This window comes from Aulonocara sp. 'chitande type north' Nkhata Bay, linkage group LG23, assembly GCF_057382095.1.
Source record: "Aulonocara sp. 'chitande type north' Nkhata Bay isolate Kocher_YH1m ecotype deep benthic linkage group LG23, A_spYH_male_GT1.1, whole genome shotgun sequence".
NCBI classification, from domain to species: domain Eukaryota; kingdom Metazoa; phylum Chordata; class Actinopteri; order Cichliformes; family Cichlidae; genus Aulonocara; species Aulonocara sp. 'chitande type north' Nkhata Bay.
The window spans coordinates 25,114,841-25,135,526 of record NC_141365.1 but is presented as its reverse complement, the minus strand read 5'-3'; the positions used below and the strand labels follow the sequence as shown (position 1 = coordinate 25,135,526).

General features: G+C 39.9%; 1 protein-coding gene and 2 non-coding genes across 3 annotated transcripts in view; 2 read left to right on the top strand and 1 right to left on the bottom strand.

Moving 5' to 3' along the window:
* Positions 1 to 18,284, bottom strand: part of LOC147301883 (uncharacterized) — a 246,650-nt gene extending 228,366 nt beyond the window's left edge. Inside the window, exon 1 of the mRNA XM_086284079.1 lies at positions 18,124 to 18,284. Within this exon, the coding sequence (XP_086140205.1) occupies positions 18,124 to 18,284 (161 nt within the window). The remainder of the gene's footprint in view (positions 1 to 18,123) is intronic.
* Positions 7,354 to 7,426, top strand: trnar-ccu (transfer RNA arginine (anticodon CCU)). The gene has a single exon. It is a non-coding gene; the product is annotated as a tRNA-Arg (tRNA).
* trnam-cau (transfer RNA methionine (anticodon CAU)) lies at positions 7,433 to 7,504 on the top strand. The gene has a single exon. It is a non-coding gene; the product is annotated as a tRNA-Met (tRNA).
* Positions 18,285 to 20,686: the final 2,402 nt, after the last annotated feature.

Here is a 20,686-nt window from a genome sequence, read left to right as displayed (position 1 = left end):
ACACAAAGAAACCTATCTGAAAAATAAACTAAAAACTAAAGTTGAGTAGACTGTTACCTAAATGTACATTATGAATTGGCAGAATATCTCTGAAGTGTGAGAGACCGCTAACCAACCACAATTATAGGGTGATAATTAACATCCGTAATAAAGTACTCGTTTTTTTAAACATCTTAAAGCTAGATGCCAAGAAATCCTCAGTTGTATCCCGAAAACAATGTGTCCTGTGTGAGAGTGTGACCACTAAACAGACTAAACCAAATTATAACACACAGGAAAGAAAGCTATCTGAAAGGATGGAGACAAAAAAAACCTAAAAGTGTAGATTCTGTAACCACAATGGCAAAATATTGTAAATCCAAGGGATCAGACAGGAAAAGAGTGCCCTGTTGGTGCTTGAACTAACAGAATAACTCTGCTTTCCAAACACCAATCAGAATAAACAAAATTATAGCACATTGCAAAGAGAGTTATCTCAAACACTGGAAAGAACTAAAAGTATAGGCTCTATGACCACAACTGGGCAAGTACTGCAAACCCTAGAAATGAGACCAAAAAACAATATACTGTTTTAGTTGCTGCTGAGACTAACCGGCATAATAAAACTGCCTTCCAAGCACCAGCCACAGCAAAAACCATTATAGCACATTGCAAACAGAGTTATCTCAAACACTGGAAAGAACTAGGCTCTATGACCACAACTGGGCAAGTACTGCAAACCCTGAACACGAGCCCTCAATCAGACTAACTGGCACAACACTGCTTCAAACATCAAAACATCAGATTAAACTGAATTATGAACACAGTGCAAGGAGCGTTAACTATAAGTCAATGACCACAAACTGGAAATCGAACAAGGAAGCCACAAAGATGACAACTGACAGATGAGACTAAAACAGAGATGCATTCCTTCCTTAATTTAAGCAAATCTGTTGGGAAATTCCACATTTCTGAGTTAAATGACATCTAAAAATGAAAAATACTCCTCGGAGAAGGAGAAGATCTGAGTGACATTTGCTATATATAATTATTTATAAAGCATTTTAAGCACACTGAATTCTTTTTTTAACTTCACTAAATTGTATTTAGATGCTTTGGCCGCACTGTTTTTAGAAAATATCATCCCAGTTGAATTGAACTGAAAGCTCACCGTGCACGTTAGTTAAAAATAGTAATCAAATATAGGCCTTTGCTCTCTATAAATATGACTTTCTAGCAGGAGTTGTTGTTGCCCTGCTTTTTACTTCCACCAACACTCTGCGCAATGCCAGCACGCCGCCCCCACCCCCTTTTACACGCATTCTAATCATGTGCATTATTTCAGTAATTCAGATCACAACATTTTACATAATTCTTTGTTTATTCATTTTCTCAGACAGTCAGTGAAATTATGTAAAACACGCTCTCAATGGCGCTCTGTGTGTGTAATAGAATGCAGATTTCATGTTATTCTAACACGTTTACTTACTTGGAGGCAAAGTGTCCCATTTAAATGAGAATTACACTTAAATGTCACATGGGTTTATCTAAATTTATAAACAGTGCATTTATTATATTACATTGGGTGAATCCTAAACATGGATTGCGGGGAGCTTGGATGAGAGACGTGCTCCGGGGGTTATGACTTACTAATGCCTATTTAAATTGTAAACGCTTCCTTCCTTTCTGTATTATTTACCCGCCTTTTCTCTCTGCGAGACGACATGGCACCTGAAGAATTGCTCTTTGAATTTCCCCTGCCATTGAGACCGAAAGAAACATCATTTGCTTTTGTCGAATTAATTCAATCATTAGCTGCCAGTTTGAAACATGCAGTTCCATGAAAGGGCTGAGATAATACCGCTCCTGCCATTCACAGTAAGCCCGGTGTCTCCCGATAGCCGTGGCAATCTATTGCCTAATAATTTTCTGGCCAAATTATAACGCGGGAATCGTCATTCAGCGAGGTGAAATGTGTGAATGCGACAGTGAATGGTGAGAGGGAAGGAGACCCCTTGAATGTCTTTCTCAGAATGGCAGCAAAACAAGGAGATTACAGGGGGAGAGGGAAACTCGTTTACCTCATCAGTGGCCTTTGTACGCCTTGAGTCAGCTTTCTGAGGGGAAGGTGTTTGAACTCAATCATCGCTGGCTGTCTGTGCTGGGACACAAAGTAGTCCCTATCTGAATGCTCTATTAAAATATATACATCCTATTGAAAAACAAAAGAAAGACGACAGCGGGGGGGGGGGAAAAGGAAGCACAATTCATTAAAGTGCATTCAAAATCTATGCACTTCAATTTTTTGGACTCTGTGCATGAGCAGACAGCATTTCACTGTCCTGTGTACTTGTTTTCAGTGCACACGATGGGGATTGTTTCCATATGGGACAGCAGTATAATAGCAATAGGGTACATTAGATCTCCTCCATACAGATGTTCACCTCTATTTCTGCAGCAGTTGGGTCCATCTGTGTTTACAGTGAGCTGCTTAGCGCACGCCCGTGCGAGGAGAGGCGTATCAAGCATATGGACATTTTACAAAAGGTTACCCTGCATAAATTAGGTTGAATGGCAATCTGTTGAGGAGAGGTGGCTTACTGTGGGAACTAGGTGGATAGGGGTATAAATGGATAATAAAGGCATCTACTTTTTTAGCCAGAACAAATTGAGAAATGAGATATGTGCAGTTTAGAAAGTGAGTGAAAAAAATTGTGCATCTGGGAATGCTGCAATAACAGAAGATTATTTACTTTTCTTATCTCATTTCCTTCAGTAGTTTGCATGGTAAGATTTTCACATTAAACCTAATGTTATTTAACCATTTAATAAAATTTTTTTGCAAGTTTGAAGACATTTTTGTTCCTAATTTAGGATTTATTTTTACTACCAAAACATGCTGGTATTTCATTAGAGACAAATAAGGTGCTTTTTTTGTCCCAGTTCTGGAGGCTGCGCTTTTACAGCAGGCAGCGCTTTAGATTTTTATCACATCTTAGAGTGACATCTAGTGGCTGCTTTTCTCATGACGCCACAAAGATATAAGGTCCCCAAAAAATGCAACCTGGCTTTATTAAAAGTGTGTTGTTACTTTTTCTGTCTACATTTTCAGCTCAGCACCATGTAAAAATATAGCAAATGTCTATGTTCTTTCAATTGGTAGATGGATTCAGAACCATCTTTGTCAACATCGGCGTTCGTGTTCACATCTGAACTGATTTTGATTGGATTTGGACTGCTTTCAGGGACTATCTGAGCTACTTATCCACAGCTTACAGTTTTAGCTATTTGTTTACTGCATTTAGTTACTTATGAACCCAAATTTAAGTTCATGCTGTCAGCAGGTACCAAGAAACTAAGAAAAACCAAACTAGAGAAAAATCTGTCAAAAAGAATAAGGAGAGACCGATGATCTGTGGGCACCACCTGCTAAACCATTCTCTTTGTGCTGTTGTTGGCTCTTCAGTGCACCTGTTGTCTCTTTGATTTGCACCAAAGCAGCTGATATGGATTCACAGTGGATTCTGCTTTCTAACTGAACAGACTGATATCCCTGAAGTTTAAAGGACTTTGTGTTTTACTGCACTGATCAAGTGCTCCCTTGATTTTGAGCAGTTTATCTGGCATCTTCATTACGCTCAGCGACCAGTTTTAACAGCTAAGCTGTGGTAGGATATTGAGCAGGATTGTTCCCATAATTTAAAGGGGATAAATAAGGTTTTGGTGTTTTTGCCTTTAAACCTGACCTTTTTCATATTTTGTGTAAAGATTTGTGTGTAATAGAAGTGGTTTTAATAATAAATCTCACCAACATAAAAAAATCTTTTGTGAGAGTTATATTAATTTTTATCCTTTACAGCTAATATTTTATTTTATTTTATTAACAGATTAGCAAATAATTTCAAGTTCTTCTTTTCTTACTCTTAGAAAACACCATCAGCTGTTACTTTTAGTAAACTGTTCCACATTTTTACCATTATATTTATTTATTTATTTATTTATTTATCAATTTCTTATCTGTCTGTGTTCACTGCTTATCAGTGACTTTTTCAGTCATGCATTTTTTTAGATTCACAGGTTTAATTAAACAATAATATGTGTTTGTCAAACAACTTCGGCCTCTGTTCATTACTGCTTTTTAAAAGCGTGGACATACATGAACGGATTTATATACCAAGTTGGATTTTTAAGTGATACTGTGAATATTCCTACTTTCTGATTGTAATAATGACCAAAATGTACTAATTGAGCATCATGTTTTCTTCAAAGTGACCTGAAACTAGCAACTAAACTTTACTGACAGAGTTGAGGGTCATTTTTTGTAGACATTTCTGCAACTGCATGTATTTTTTAGCAACCAGAGCAACTCCTAAGAGTAGATGTTTGAAAAACTATGCTTTGTTTTTTTTTGTGTGTGCTTCAACATCGTACAGGAATATGCAAAGGGTATGATTTTTGCAGCCACATAGCTGCAGTTATTTTGTACATGCTCTACATTTGCTCCATGCTGCCTGTGTTTACACAAACCACAGAGGCCACAAAGACTTTGAGAAGACATTTGCTTTGGGACATTTTAGTCTTGTTTTCTGTTGTTTGGAGTTCACAACCCGAGCAAATCCCCTTAAAACAAAGTTTTCTTGTGTTGGAGATCAGCAGCGCGTTGAACCTGACATGATCCCTCCTATTGCTTGCTTCCCCTCGGTTCCTGTCACACCTAAATGCTGTCAGGTAACACAGAAATAACCTTTAAAATAACCAATAACTCCAGTTCCATGTCAAACGCCCCTTCAAACATACACCTCCGCCTCTAATATGCCTCTGTTTGCTCTCATCTCTGAGTTACCTTCATCGCCGTGTGGGTGGTTAAGATTGATTAACAATAAGAGCAGCTGACTAGGCAGGAATTATTCACCAAAAACAAAGCGTCCATGAATCAAGAAGGGCTCGCAATGAGAGATGGAAGGAGGAGGAACCACCGCTTCCTGCGTGTGGTCTGATGTCGGCTAATTGAAGCTTTGTCAAGCAGATCGGGGGTGGGGGAGGTTCAAAGGCGGACCGAAGTCTGGCGACAACACTCGGTTTATTTTGGTAGGCTCGCCACCTTTGATGTGAGCTACTTCTTCTACACATGCAGCTTTGATACGAGAGGTCATCGCCGCTGGTCAAGGGGGCTTACCGGACACAACAGGTCCTCTGGGAAAATGAGCGGCCAGGTCATCACAGAGAAAAACAAAAACTGAGCAGAAGAGTGCTTGAGTGGTGAGGATTCATATTCATGCAGGGATCGCACATGCATAGACGCCACAAAAAGGGCTTTCAGGGTAATTAACCTCATCCTGTTGTGGCCGTGCTACACGTTTTGGCCAAAGCAATTTCTCCAGAGAGGCAGGTGTTTAAAACTTGTAGCTGTTTTTGATGCTTTTTTTGTACAATGCTCCCCTTTTCAGGAACACTTTCTCTATCACACACAAACCTAAAATTCAGGATGATTGATTACACCCAGAAATACTGTCAACTAAGAGACCTCGCTAGATGAGGAAGCTCTGACTGAATATGAATATCAATTAAAGTTTCTTATCAGTTTATACAAATTATATAGGCTAGCAAATCATTCCATGCATACAAGCTAGCATGTAGCATACAGGAATTTAAAGAAGTGCTAGAAATCCTGTTTATAGGGACATTTTTAAAGATGGCAGAGGGACAACAGGAACTGTGAAAAGACTGCAATAAAGGGATCAACCCAGACTTTGACTCTAAACCTTACAGTCCATGCCAGCCTGAGTTAAAACTGCTTACTACATGCTAGCGTAACTTTGATTGTATTATTAAATTAGCATGGTTTCAAGCTAGGTGAAAAGCAGGACAGCAACATCTCCCCCTGCTAGAAAAATGTATTCATAGAGAGCAAATGCCCATATTGGACTTTTTGCAAGTTCACTGTCGATTAATGAGTGGTTTGCAGGTGTTTACATAGAAGCTGCTGGCAATCAAAGCAATCGCCAGGAATTTAAAGCAGCACTGTATATGCCTTCATGACCAATTTCACCCTAGTAAGTAATAGCAAATAGCCAGGAACCACTCACCAGTTGGTCACAGATTACACTGGTCAGTGTCTGGGGTCCCTGGCCGATCTCTACGCCTGTGTTTCTGAGGTCTTAGACACTTTCTTTCATGAATGGATCAACCATGATGGCACATAAGGCACCTCTTTCACTGATTCTTTCAATCTCTCTAGTTTTTAACCCGTGTTATTCCTGCTTCACTGACACAGATTACAAAATAATGACATTTGTGGCACTATAGACCAATTTTACTAGGCTGTTATATCTGACAATTGTCATAGCATTAAAGTTTGTTTCACATAATGTAACAACTGGCAGTAAAAATTAGTGACCAGTCTTTATTTTGGAGGCTGCAGCTCCAGTTTTATTGTTTTCACGATGAAGGATGGTCTACCCTTTCACTTACACATGGACCCTTCCTAAGACATTCACAGGTGAAATGTATTGACCCGAGCTGAATGATGCCAGAGAAAGCTTGTGAAGGTAAGAGATAATGCCATAGGAAGACAGATGTTCCTACTGTTACAATTCCCTCTTTTCAGCTCCCATAATTATGTCTTTTCAGGACCTTTGTGTTTATAACCAGTGACACCCAGTCAAATGCTCCCTTTATTTTTGTAGCAGAGTGGTAACAGCCTTTAACTCACTTTTCCAATGTCTTTTCATGGCCAGTTCTTTTGTTCTTGAAGATAAAAAAGTAAAGAGTGTACGTGCACTGGGAGGGAGACACTCTGAATAATGTGCTGATCAATAAAGACCATCTAACAGAGAGATAATGTTGTGAAATTTAGAGTGCAGGTCGTTGAAGTGTCATCAATAGTGCTCACAGTGAGAGGGTTCATGCTGTAGGTCATTTTCTGCTACAGCTGAGCTGACCATATAAAAGTAAAGGTACAGTTGTGTCTCATCTCCAATACAAATTCTGTATGATGAGGTTTAACAGTTGTGTCAAGGGGAAAAAACATCAAGGCCATTTCATTAGGTACAAGACTAGTTTGGACCAGTTTTGCCTTCAGAACAGCCTTACTTTTTCATGGCACACATTCATCAAGGTGCTACAAACATTTGTTGGTTTTTGGTCCATATTGACGTGATAGCATCACACACTGCAGCTCTGTGGCTATAGGTCAGGAGGTAGAACATGTCACCTACTACTCAGAAGGTTGGTTGTTTGGTCCCTGGCTACTCCAGTCTTCATGCCAAACAGGCTGGCAAGATACGAACCTCAAGCTGCTATTTAAATACAAAAGCTACGATGTACCAGCTGTACACTACACAATATCCATCATGTTAAGTCTCATTGTGTGCAGCCCCAGTGGCCTAATGGATAAGGCACTGGCCTCCTAAGCCAGGGATTGTGGGTTCGAGTCCCATCTGGGGTGATTTCCAGCAGAGTGGCGCAGCGGAAGCGTGCTGGGCCCATAACCCAGAGGTCGATGGATCGAAACCATCCTCTGCTAGGACTTTTAGCCAGTTTGCTTTCAGTCATTAATGGAATACAAGTTTCCCTTTATGCACTTACTGGCTATGAGATGTCTAGTACTGGGTTGATACTAGACTTGTAGTCAAGACCGCCTAAACCGAGACCAAAGGGTATCGAGACCAAGACAAGACAAAGTCGAGACAGAGACAAAAAAAGTCTTTAAACTGCAGCCAGATGCTGCTTCGTTTACGGGTGTCAGGCATATTTATATGTTTTTGCGATGCACTCACACAGCCCTCCGCACCGCTGTCTACTGTCTCACTCGCTTACTGAGAGGACAGACGCACGCTCCACTTGACTGTCGCGTCTCTCACCCTCTCTGTTTTTCACATAATGATATTATCTTATATCCTCACATGTGATTGGCCACAATATGGAGGGATTGGCGCATAGCTGAGCCACTGTGTGAGAGCTGAGCAGCAAAAGGAAATTAAGTAAGGAGCCGGCTCTCGCTCAATGGGAGTCGACTCTGATTACTACAAAGCACTCTCTAAGCACGGCTCTTAGAGCTGATGCTTTTGCGCATGACGTTGTGTGTCATGGATACTGTTGACTCCAAATCTCCCGACCACTATAGACCAAGACAAGACCAAAGTCCCCTTTTTGTCTCCTGATCTTCCATGGCAATAATTCAAGAAGTTGCTGGAAACATTCCTGAGAGATTTGGTCCATAATGACATGACAGCATCACACAGTTACTACAGATTTATAAGCTGCGCATCCCAAAGGTGTTCTTTTGGATTGAGATCTGGTGACTGTGGAGGCCATTACAGTGAACTCATTGTTATGTTCAAGAAATCAGTTTGAGATTATTTGAGTTTTGTGACATGGTGTGTTATCCTGCTGGAAGCAGCCAACAGAAGATGGTACACTGTGGTCATAAGGGATGGACATGGTCAATAACAATACTCAATTAGTCTTTGTTAAACTAAACCCTGTTGCTAAAGGGCTCTAAGTGTGTCAAAAAGTGTCTCACACCATTACACTACCAGCACTAGCCTGAATTGTTGATACAAGGCAGGATGATGTTTTCATGTCTTTTACACCAAATTTTGACTTTGCCATTTGAATGTTGCAGCAGAAATGAAGACTTATGAAACAGGCAACATTTCTCCAATCTTCTGTTGTCCAGTTCTGATGAGTCTGTGTGAACTGCAGCCTCAGCTTCATGGTCTTAGGAGTGGCAGCGGTGTGGTCTTCTGCTGCTGCCATGATGCTCTTCTCCATACCTTGGTTGTAATGAGTCGTTATTTGAGCTGCAGTTGCCGTTCTGTCAATTCAAAGTAGTTTTGCCACCCTCACCCGGAGAATTGCTGCTTACTGGACTTTTTCAGAAAGTTTTCTGTAAATGTTGCTTGTGTGGAAAAATCCCAGTAGATCAGCCGTTTCTGAAATACTTAGACCAGCCCGTCTAGCACAAGCAACCATACTAACTATCAATTTCATTTAAGTCATCATTTTTCCACATTCTGATGCTCGCTACAAACTTCAGCAGGTCACTTTGATCATGTCTAAATTCCTAAAGGCACTGAGTTGCTGACATGCCTTGCAGGTGTTTGTCAACTGTTGAACCTGTTTATATTTTACCAGACAACCTTAATGGTCAATCATATCATATTGTCCTGTTCATACAGAATACAGTAAACCTGTTGTATGTGCTTTCTTGTTTAATACTTTTGCACTAATGTTAACATGAGACATGAGCAGCTACAGACATCAAATATGCAGAAAGCTGTTTATGATTTTTCCCTGCCAAATGACCTCTAAGAAGTGCAGCGTGCCAAAAATGGAAGCGAAAGAGTAAATTTTTATAACCAACAGGCTTCTTTTAAATCTAAAAATCAAATCTCAGTCTGCAGGCCTCATGGAGTGTCTGCTGAGGGCAAGGTGAGTGCGGAGGATATCAGCGTCATCGCCCGCTCCTCTCACTCTCGCCATGATGAGCTGTGCTGCCGAGTGTGTTGTTGCCTAATTCTCTCTAACCACAGCCCTGTGTAATCACATACCCCAATTAACCACCTCGGCTCCCCGTTTCCTGCGACGCGCACGCCGCCCTGTCTTCTCGCCACACCGCGTAATTAGCTTTCATCTGGAAATGAAAAGAAAGGAGCAGCTCAGCAATTGTGCAGCCACTCTCTCGTTCTCCCCTGTCTCTACCCATCTCTCTAGCACTCTACTTCTCATATCATAATGGCCCGCAATTTCAATCAGATGGATTTTTATCGCTGACACTAAGAAAAATTGGCTCTCATCCTAGTCCCTCCTTTCAACCCCCCCACCCCCAAACAAGCAGCTCGTTTGATAGCTTATGCTTGTGAGACAGCCATCAAGGAGAGTCCTTGTTGTGACTGGGAGGTCTTAGTTTGATATTTACAAAGGATTTAATTCCCTTTTGTTGATGGGTGTGTGGCATTATGGAAGGATCAGGTTTTGCATGCTCTAACAAGGTGTAGCACAAATTAATTCCAGTCCACATAAATGCGAGAAGGGATGAAACAAATACATTGGAGATTTTTGCTTTTAATCATTTTGTTGGAAGAGATTCCCGCTATAATCTTCAAGTACATTATCAAGCATTAATGCTTGCTTTCATTGAACAGGTTAAGAAGGCAGGGGCCAAGTATTGCTCTACTCTAATTCACACTAATGAGCACAGCCCCAGAGCCTTTTTTTACACAGTGGACCATCTTTTAAATCCTGTAAGTTTTAATAAGATTATGTGGTTGACTGAGGAATTCTAAAATTTCTAAACTTTTCTAAGCATAAAATTAATGACTTGAAATCCTAAATAGTAGTTCCTGATTCTTTTATTGATGCCCTGCCCCAGCAATATCATTTTCTCTTCTTTAATGCAACTATGGACGAGCTTTTAAGTACTGTGGCACGACTAAAGCACTCATCGGGCTGTTAATATGAGCTATACCTCCAAATTTTCTCTGTGAAGTGTTGGATATCACTAAGGGGCATTTTGGGAGATTTTTTTTAAATGGGGAGCCATGGGGGACCACAGGAAATCAGAATATTGAATCATTAAAATGTTCATAAGTGTGCTCATTTGCAGCCCTGCATCCTGTTGCAGATTTATTATGTGGGAAGTGGAGCTCCATAAGCTTGTGATGGATAGTTTGGATAGCAAAGTGCAAAATTATAATTCTTTTTGAGTAATAGTTCACAGCTTCAATACATATATATTTAAAGTAGTTAAAGTAAATGTACTCATGTAATCTTACACTTTTTCTAATCATATACATCATTTTATTGGGCTATAATTATTGATTTAGGGATGTCTATATATGCTTAATGTGGCACCAGCAGGATCATCATGCAGGATCATGTCTATGGCACTGAGTTGTCTATGTTTTATCAGTGACCTCCCTGATGTCACTGATCTTTAGTGGGAGTTAACAGTAATCTGTGCTCTGGATGTGTCCCAGAATACTTAAAGCCTGTTTGCAACCACTCAGAAAAACATGATCTCATTACAGAGGACTCTCAAAGTTACCTTTTATAGTAAAATGTCTGGAGAAGACTGTCTACAACTTCCTGATGTGTTACAACAGAACAGCATCTTTGAAAAACTTCAGGCATGTTTTAACATCATACAAGTTGCATAACATGTTCATATTTGGTGCCTTCATGGTGAGATTTGGTCCAGTTTTGACCTGGTTCAAGAACCAGCTCTCTATACTAAATTTTGAACTAAAGATCTGTTTAGAAAGTATGATAAATGGCCTATTTAACATAAATAACTGGATAAATAATCTTTAATAAATGCTTCAGAGATCAGGGAAAGTTTTTTTTATCATTTGTTTTTGAAAAAAAACTAATTGTGAATTTTGTCCATGTGTTTTGTCAAAATAATTAACGACATGTCAGTTCCAACGGAAACCACACTGTCAAATCTGACTTAAACTTTGCAGGAAGATTATTAGGGGAACCTGAATTCCTTTCAAGCTTTGTGGTATTGGTTTGTATAAAATACACACCTTAAATGTCAGTCATTTATGCAACTCTGCATAGTAATTAACAGTACAAACCCAAACAAAGACTTATTTTCCCTCGAACATATGACTGGCAATATAAGAAACAAAGTCAAATATGATTAACATAAAATGTCACCATTTCAAATCACCTGAAGACAAAGGCATTGCCTAGCTTTGTGGCGATATGTTGTTGTGTTGGGTCACTTCACACCTACAAACCCAGCAAACACAGTTGGAACAGTGGCTTTAGCCAAAGAAATATCAAAAAGAGGGGCAATGGTAATTAACCCTTTAAGACCTACCATAGAACCAAGTCCGCCAGAGCTTATAAGATAAGATAAGATAAGATAACCTTTATTACTCCCACACGTGGGAAATTTGTTTTGTCACAGCAGGAAGTGGACAGTGCAAAAGTTATGACGCAAAAATTAGAATACAATAAGAATAAATACAGTACACAGCTGTACAGAATAGAATAAAATACAATAAAATACTATATACAGTAGAATAAAATAGAATAAAAATATACAATAAGATAAAAATAGAATACGAATGCTATATACAACTGAGTAAAAATACAACGATGCCAGAAAAGATTATTGCACTTAGTGTTATTGCATATGTATGGATGTGTGTGCTTGATCAGTTAAAGTCTTTGTTGTGGAGTATGACAGCAGTGGGGAGGAAAGACCTGCGAAATCTCTCCGTCCCACACCGTGGGTGCCGCAGTCTCCCACTGAAGGAGCTGCTCAGTGCTGTCAGAGTCTCCTGCATGAGGTGGGAGATGTTGTCCAACAGGGATGACAGCTTAGCCACCATTCTCCTGTCACTCACCACCTCCACTGGGTCCAGAGGGCATCCTAGAACAGAGCTGGCCCTTCGGATCACCCTGTTCAGTCTCTTCCTGTCCCCAGCAGAGATGCTGCCGCCCCAGCAGACCACACCATAAAAGATAGCAGAAGCCACCACAGAGTCATAGAAGGTCTTCAGGAGTGGGCCCTCCACCCCAAACGACCTGAGTCTCCGCAGCAGGTACAACCTGCTCTGCCCTTTTCTGTAGAGGGCGTCTGAGTTATGAGTCCAGTCCAGTCTATTGTTCAGATGAACACCAAGGTACCAATATTATATTATATTATATTTTTACCTGCTGTGGAGCCATTTTTGGGAGCATTTCAAGTTGCTATACATCAATACAACAATTATAGCCCAGATTTTAATAATATCTATTCATTAAGTGCATAGTAATTACATAAATTGCAAAAAAGTGCAATAAACTACAAAAAAATTGAAAATCGTTTTTGCTTTTTTAACATATATTTGTAGTTAGAGAAATTTAAGAGGCTTATCCCTCAAAACTGTAAATACAAAAAAGTTGCACAAAATAGTTTCCCACCACAGGAAATTTATTTTGAGTGTCTTCATAGTTTTATTTTTGAAATACACCAATTTTTATACACTGCAGGAAAAACGAAAATAAATATTATACTGCAAATTTGCAAAAAAGCAGCATATGCATCAAAATAAACTATTTCCAGCAGTGCAATATGAGTCCTAAGCATCCCAGAAACGACACAGAAAGTCATAAAGTCAAAGATAACTTTAAAAAAGACGAGTATAGGCTCTGAGGCCCTGATAGTAAAAAAGACTACATTTCCGCGAAAATGACGTCACTTCCGGTTTCGGGCAGGTAATGGCGGAAATGCAAAAGTTCGCGCTGACGTCTATTCCAACGTAGGAAGTGTTATGAACAGCTGATCGGAACGGCACAGCGTGTTTCTGGAATATTATGTTTTTGTTCCTGCAAGCGCTTTTTATGCAGTTTTTGCAAAGCTTTATGTGGAAGGAAACCGTGACCTAGGACAAGCTGATGGCATAAGATGTAAGTACAACTCCTCCGGTTTCATATGCAAAAAAAATTTTTGCGCTAGCTTACGTGGTTGCAGAGCTACTGGGATTTAAAAATAGTTACGCAAAACAGAGCGTGCCCGCTCCGATCGGCTGTAAAGGGTTAAGTGGATGACCAGAGAGGGTACCTATGACAGATAGGCAGATTGGTACCCAGTGTTGGTCAAGTTACTTGAAAAAAGTAATCAGTAACTAATTACCGATTACTTCCCCAAAAAAGTAATCCAGTTACTTTACTGATTACTTATTTTCAAAAGTAATTAATTACTTAGTTACTTAGTTACTTTTTAAAAACACAATTTACAACCTGAATAGGTGATAAAGCGATAGATCTTTCAGTCCAATTCTACTTTTTCTGCATAATCTATCATACAAAATGTAATCAAATGGAAAAGTCCCTTTTTAAAACTTGTTTTATTAGTTTTAATATTTTAACTTTATGCATCAAGCAAAAATTAAATTATATGCAACATTCTCTGACTGGAAGAAATTTGCTTAACATTTAAACTTATTTTCTGCACATTCCAGCACATAAAATATTAATTTTTTTTGTGTTTACACTCAGTCTTTCAAATAGATGCAAGTAAAACACAGCAGAAAATAAATAACATCAAGGACTAGCGGTCCTTTTGCTCTATTTTCACCTGTAAAGCAGGAGTAGCGTAGGCGGAGGTTTACCCTGGTGCAGGTGTGCCGCGGCGGTCAGTTGAAGAATCCGCGAGTTTCTCAGCACACTTGGTGCTTGCTTGGAAGTTTAGGGGGGGTTTTTTTCGCTTTTCCCACGCACAACGGACACTAATGTTTTTGTCACTTTTTATGGAATCAAACTCAAAGTAAGGTCAGTGATAGGTTTGTAGCTTGAACCCATCCGCTGGAACGTTGAAGACAATATAATTACACTGCAAAGCAAGACACAAGTAGGCAAGCTTCTTCATGTTTCTCGTGCACGGGAGAGAACCGGACAGGCACCGTTCCTTTGCTTGACCCCAGTTGCTCTCGTCCGTTCTCCCGTACCACTGTTCTTTTATTGAGGTTACATGAATATGCATAAGTTCATTAACATATGACGTCTACATACACACAAAGAGTACCTTGCCTGTGTGTGTGTGTGTGTGTGTGTGTGTGTGTGTGTGTGTGTGTGTGTGTGTGTGTGTGTGTGGACTGCTGATCAAAGGGTCAAACATCCTTGGTCAGGAAGAGGGTAGCCTCCCCCTCACCCTAGATGGTTCATCCTAGATAGATAACACGGTGAGGAAGTACAGCAGTTCATTTATAAACAAAAGCACTTAGACTAGAACAGACGCAACTACGTTAATCCTACCGTAAAACAATGAAACAAGGTACGACCTCTCCCCATGCTCCCAGGATGTAGGTGTGCATTCTAGTGTGGAATACACACCAAGCCTTTGCAGCCTGTTAAAGATCACACAACCTATCACTACACAATTGATTATACACCTCTAAGAATATATGGTTAAATATTTCTAAGCATAAATGACAATCAACAATACAAATCTAACAGTCAGTACTTCCACGCTTTAAACGTTGCATGCACATACTCTCTCCTGCATTCGATATATGATCCATTGTTGATCTGCACACAGCTGTTGTCACGAACGTCGCACTTGCTTACGTCACTGTCATGAGACATTCTCGCAAAAAAATCACGGTTTTATTAACGCAGTAACGCAGCGTTCCTACGGGAAAGTAATTCAAATTACAGTCACTCAACTGCAAAAAACACAACTGCGGTCTTTAATTTGATTTATAAATCAAAGTGCATCATAGTTAGTGGACAGTGTAAAATCATAAGTCAAAGTTGACCCAGGACTGAGAAATCTGCTGGTGGGTAAAATCCATTAAAGCCAATAAAAATGTTGAAGTATTCAGTGGTAGCACAGGGCAGTAAGGGGTGGCTGTGGTTCAGGAAGTAGAGCACATCGTCCAGGTTGGAGGTTCGATCGCTGGTTCCTCCAGACTAATTCTCAAGGTATCCTTGGGCAAGACATTGAACCCCAAGTTGTACCTACTGTATCAGTTCGAGTGCAAGTGTGTGAATGTTGGGTTAAAAGGTTATTAGGATGAGAAAAAGCTGATTGGGTGAATGAGTGCTCAAGTAGCACAGAAATACACAAGTATAAGTACTAGTATATTCTCAGGCCATAAACTTTAATTCAGGCAATGTACAAACTGCCAAATTATCTGGGTAGTGGTATGTCTGTGAAGGTTCTCAGTCATCCAAATTCAAATTCAAATTCAAATTTTATTTGTCACGTACACAGTCATACACAGTACGATATGTAGTGAAATGCTTGGACAACTGCTCGTGACCTAAAGAGAACAAAAAAAGGAAAAGGCTATGAATAAGATAGGAAATAAATATGAAAAATTAAAAAGGGTAAATTTAACTAGGAAGGAATAACATATAAATTAAGGTTAAAAATGAAATAACTGTACAACACAAATTAGAATGAAGGGTAAATTTAACTGGGAAGAATAAGATAAAATATATAAATTAAAGTTGAAAATAAAATAACTGTACAACAAAATACACAATATAGAACTATATAAGAATGTATGAAGAAATCTAAATATAAATAAATATATACACAATAACAGCAGCTGTACAAGTATTAACTGGAAATGAAGAATATAGTGACCAGTGTTGTGCAAAAACAAAGTCCAGAAAGTCCAGTGTGTGTGTAAGAACCATATGTGTGGGTCAGTACTGTGTGGTGGTGTGATTGAGAGACCGTATCGTCTGCGGGAAGAAGCTCCTCCTCAGTCTCTCTGTGTTGGTCTTCAGGGAGCGGAATCGCTTTCCTGACCTCAACAGAGAGAACAGTCTGTTGTTGGGATGGCTGAGGTCCTTCACGATCTTCCTGGCCTTGGTCCAGCACCGCCTGCTGTAGATTGAGTGCAGGTCAGGGAGCTCGGAGCGGATGGTGCGCTCAGCTGACCGCACAACCCTCTGTAGAGCTCGTCTGTCCTGCATGGTGCTGTTCCCAGGTCATCGTAGCCTAAGGAGCTTAGAGAGAAAAGCATCTGGACTTCTTTAAGTTGCTCTTTAAGTTGCTTGAAGATGTTTCACCTCTCAACCGAGAAGCTTCTTCAGTTCTGGAGTCAAATGGTGGAGAGTCCCAGATTAAAGCCATGTGGGATTGTCCCCCCACGAGGAACAATGGACCCCCTAATGATCCTTTGGGTAGTGGTTGTTGGGGCTTATGTTGAAAGGAGCTGCCTACTCCTCTGCAGTCTTTCTCTGCTTTTATTTACAGGTAATCCTCCCAAACCGGACACTGGAAGTGGTTTGTGATTTCTTGTACACCTTTTTATATAGTTAAACGTAGAGTCAGTCATTTTTTGAGGGTATTTGATAGAGAGAAAAAAGCATGTTGTGCTTGTAAATATACATCATGTAATTATGTCTTCCAACAAATTGATGCGATCTTATAAATATATAATTAATCCAATAAAAATACACAGAAGCAAGCAACAGTATGTTGAATGTGACCTGAATACAGTGACCTGAAAGGTTATCTGTTTTCTGCCTAATCGCTTTTTTGTTTTCTTTTATGTTTGTGGATAGAGACTGGATACGTATGTAGTACAGCAAAGTTAGAGGAGGAGAAGAGAAATCATGGGGGGTGTTTGCCTTAGTGCCTGAAACTTCAGACTCAAGACATGCAGGATCATGTCTATGTTTCATCATCAAAGAAAGGGCCCCCTTCACCAAAGAATGAAAAGGAAGGAGATAACGCCATCGGTGCCACCTCAAGCCTCGTCTCCTGAACTGAAGTCAGGACTCATACCTGCTGCAGCAGGTCCCTGAGGTCATGTGATCAGGGCGTACTTGTTATATAGCATATGAGGCTGAGAACTAAGAGAGAGAGAGCTTTTGCCAGTGTGGCCCCCAGACTGTGGAACTCTCTTCCTCTGAGTTTAACATCTGTGGACTCAGCAGTCGCTTTTAAAAAGCAACTAAAAGTCATCTTTTTGGAATTGCGTTTGGTTAACTTTTTGTCTGTTTTGTTTTAAATGCCTTCATTTTTCTTTGTGGAACACTTTGTGATGTGTCTCGAAAGGTGCTCTATAACTAAAATTTTACTTACAAGATTTTATTAGTTTTCAGACTCCTACAAAAATCAACCTTTCCACTGACAAACAGTTCGATTACATTCTCAGATGGTGTAAGAGTTTATTCACTAAAAGTGAGAGTCCAACAATACTAGATCCACTTCAAAGAAAGTTTCACTCACGTCAGCTAACAGCAACTCACAGAGGTTAATAGCAGCTAACAGAGGCTAATAGTAGCTAACAGCAGCAAAAATAGGAGGGCTTACTGACACAAACATTCAGGATATCCTCAACAACTCTAACTCATTGACATATATCAGACTCCTTTCACAAACTATTACAGCCTCCTCCAGAGAAGATAAACATGGACATTTCGCTCGCAGCATTGACAGCTGAGCTAAACAGCAAACTGCCAGACAGGAAAAAACTGCAGACTGGATCCAGTCTGATTATACTCACTAACCAATGCAGAATGCATTCAGGTGACCCTGAATCCTCCCTTAGTTATGCTGCAATAGACATAGGCTGCCGGGGGATTCCCATGATGCATTGAGTTTTTCCTTTCCAGTCACCTTTCTCACTCACTATGTATTAACAGACCTCTCTGCATTGAATCATATCTGTTATTAACCTCTGTCTCTCTTCCACAGCATGTCTTTTATCCTGTCTTCCTTCTCTCACCCCAACCGGTCGCAGCAGATGGCCGCCCCTCCCTGAGCCTGGTTCTGCCGGAGGTTTCTTCCTGTTAAAAGGGAGTTTTTCCTTCCCACTGTTGCCAAAGTGCTTGCTCATAGGGGGTCATATGATTGTTGGGTTTTTCTCTGTATCTATGAAGCGCCTTGAGGCGACTTATGTTGTGATTTGGCGCTATAGAAATAAAAAAAAGAACAAAAAAAAAGAAGAAGAATGGTGACCAGAGTTTTTGAGGTGACTTATGGCTTAAAGGGATAAAACACTACAAAAACTATAACTGTTCATATCCATTTTTTAAATTTCTAGATTTATTATGTTGAGGTGAGACATAATACTAAGTTATCTATCTGTTAACTATATTATCTTAAAATATAGTTTCTACAAAAATGTATTTGTTACAAAAAGAGTAGTAGAAATATGTTGTGGCTGTTATGGAGTAGTCATAATGCAATAGCCTTTCCATTAAAATCATCTTTCCCCACCTCCCGCACAGCAGAAACCTTAGCAGAACTTTTAAACAGAACAATCCAAAGTCCTGCTTGCCCTTATCTTCTTTTCACTTTCTCTAACCATGTGACAAAGTGCTGAAATAAAAAGTTTGATCCCCTTTTGGCACACTGTTAGCGAGAGGCTTCCCTGCAGATGAAGAGAGATGATATCATTAGGAACTTATCAGCAGCATGAATGCTGCTCACAGGTACAGCGGTAATGTGACATGAACACCACACTTTGGTGTCACCAGGAACCGTTCCAGCCGGGTGAATCATTGTTCAGTCAAACAAGTGAGCAGCCTGTTAATGACACTGCCATGACATTTAACACATAATAAGGTGTTTCATCCTGATCTCCTTAGGAAATGATTTGCAGGTGGAACGAACCTGAAGACCTTTTACTCCTACAACATGATGAAGGCAAAGACTGTCTGAATATCTTGTTCTTGCTGCTCTTTTTCTTCCCTCATTTTCTCTGTCGCTTTACCCCACCATCCCCCCGCCGCATCTCTTAGCTCTCAACCTGGTTGTTCTCTTATCTCTCCATGTCCCGAATGAATCGAAGGCGCTTGTTAGCCCAAGGATGTTCATCGGTGAGTGCTTGCAGGGAGAGAAAAAAACGGTGGATGGGACAAACACAGCTTCACTGTGCACTCAGAAAACCATTTAAATACACTCAGCAGCCCTGCATGAACAAACAACTCAAGAAGTTGTAGATCTAAAACCTCAAATGGGTCCTTCAAATGTCAAAATAGATTTGATCATTAGCAATGCAATATGTTTACACTAGTGTTAAGATACCCAAGCCAGATTTAATATTTAGGTTTTAAAAATCTTTTAGTTCACATCTCTAGACTATCTTCATACTACTGTATTTATAATTTAAGGCATCTATACTACTATTAGTACTATTAGAGCATTTTAAAACCCCTTTTCCATATTGATGCATAATCCTCCATCTATCACATCTAGCATTACCCCAGATCTGCTAGCCTAGATATAATATTAAATGTTTGGCAGAAATGTGGCCCACATCCACATCTGTGGATCTCTTAGAGTCTCATTCTTCATTTCCACACCTCCATCTTATATAGCTCTCATCCACATGTGGCGTAACCCAAGTACTGAAAATCTTGGGTCACATTTGGCCAAACTAACTGAGCCTGGGCTCAGATTGTTCCCAAATGTGTATGTGTTATCTTTTATAATATGTGGCATGCTAATAGAAAACCATGCATAAGTCACTGTTTGCTAATGTGCTTCGTATAAGTTTGAACTTCCTGCTAAAAGAAAAGAAAACCAGGTGGTCACTCTCAGTGATGAAGCAGTTTCGTCTCATCCATTAAAAACTTATTTCACTCACTCGCCATTTCACACGAGTGGAGATGACGTGCAGGCTTTGATACAGAGTAAACATCTCTCCCATCGGGCGGGCATTCGGACCATAAATTTGAAGTTGAGGGGAACGAAGTGTAACTGCTTTCATAATCATTTGTTATTTCAACACAATTTCCACTGAATAATTGTTCCATCTGGGTGGATAAGCACATTTAACAAACTTTCTGCGAGTACAGAACCGATGTGGCGGTGATCAAGAGCAGACATGGATACAAACACATCCTGAGATACTTAGCTGCGCTGCTTCTGGTGTCATTACTTTCTTAACAGAATAAAAAAAAACAATGTAGGGAAACATATTTATGCAATTGATACGCTCTTTCAGTTTCAATAGATTGTGTTTGCCAAGCAGTGCATTCATTTTTCATTAGTGCTTCTCTCTTGTCATATAATTTATACAGTGGCTTCCCATATCTTGTGTGCTATCCAGTGAAAAACACTTTTGAAGAGTGAAATCTGTTTATAAAGTATGCGTGTGTCTGTGTAGGAGTCCCTGGGTCTTTGATATCATTCAATCACCACTGAGTAAGTGGGATGTACATGAAAAGGAGGGCTTTTCCCCTCATCTTTTAAGCCTGTCCAAATCTGACATTTTTGGGCATTTACAGAGGC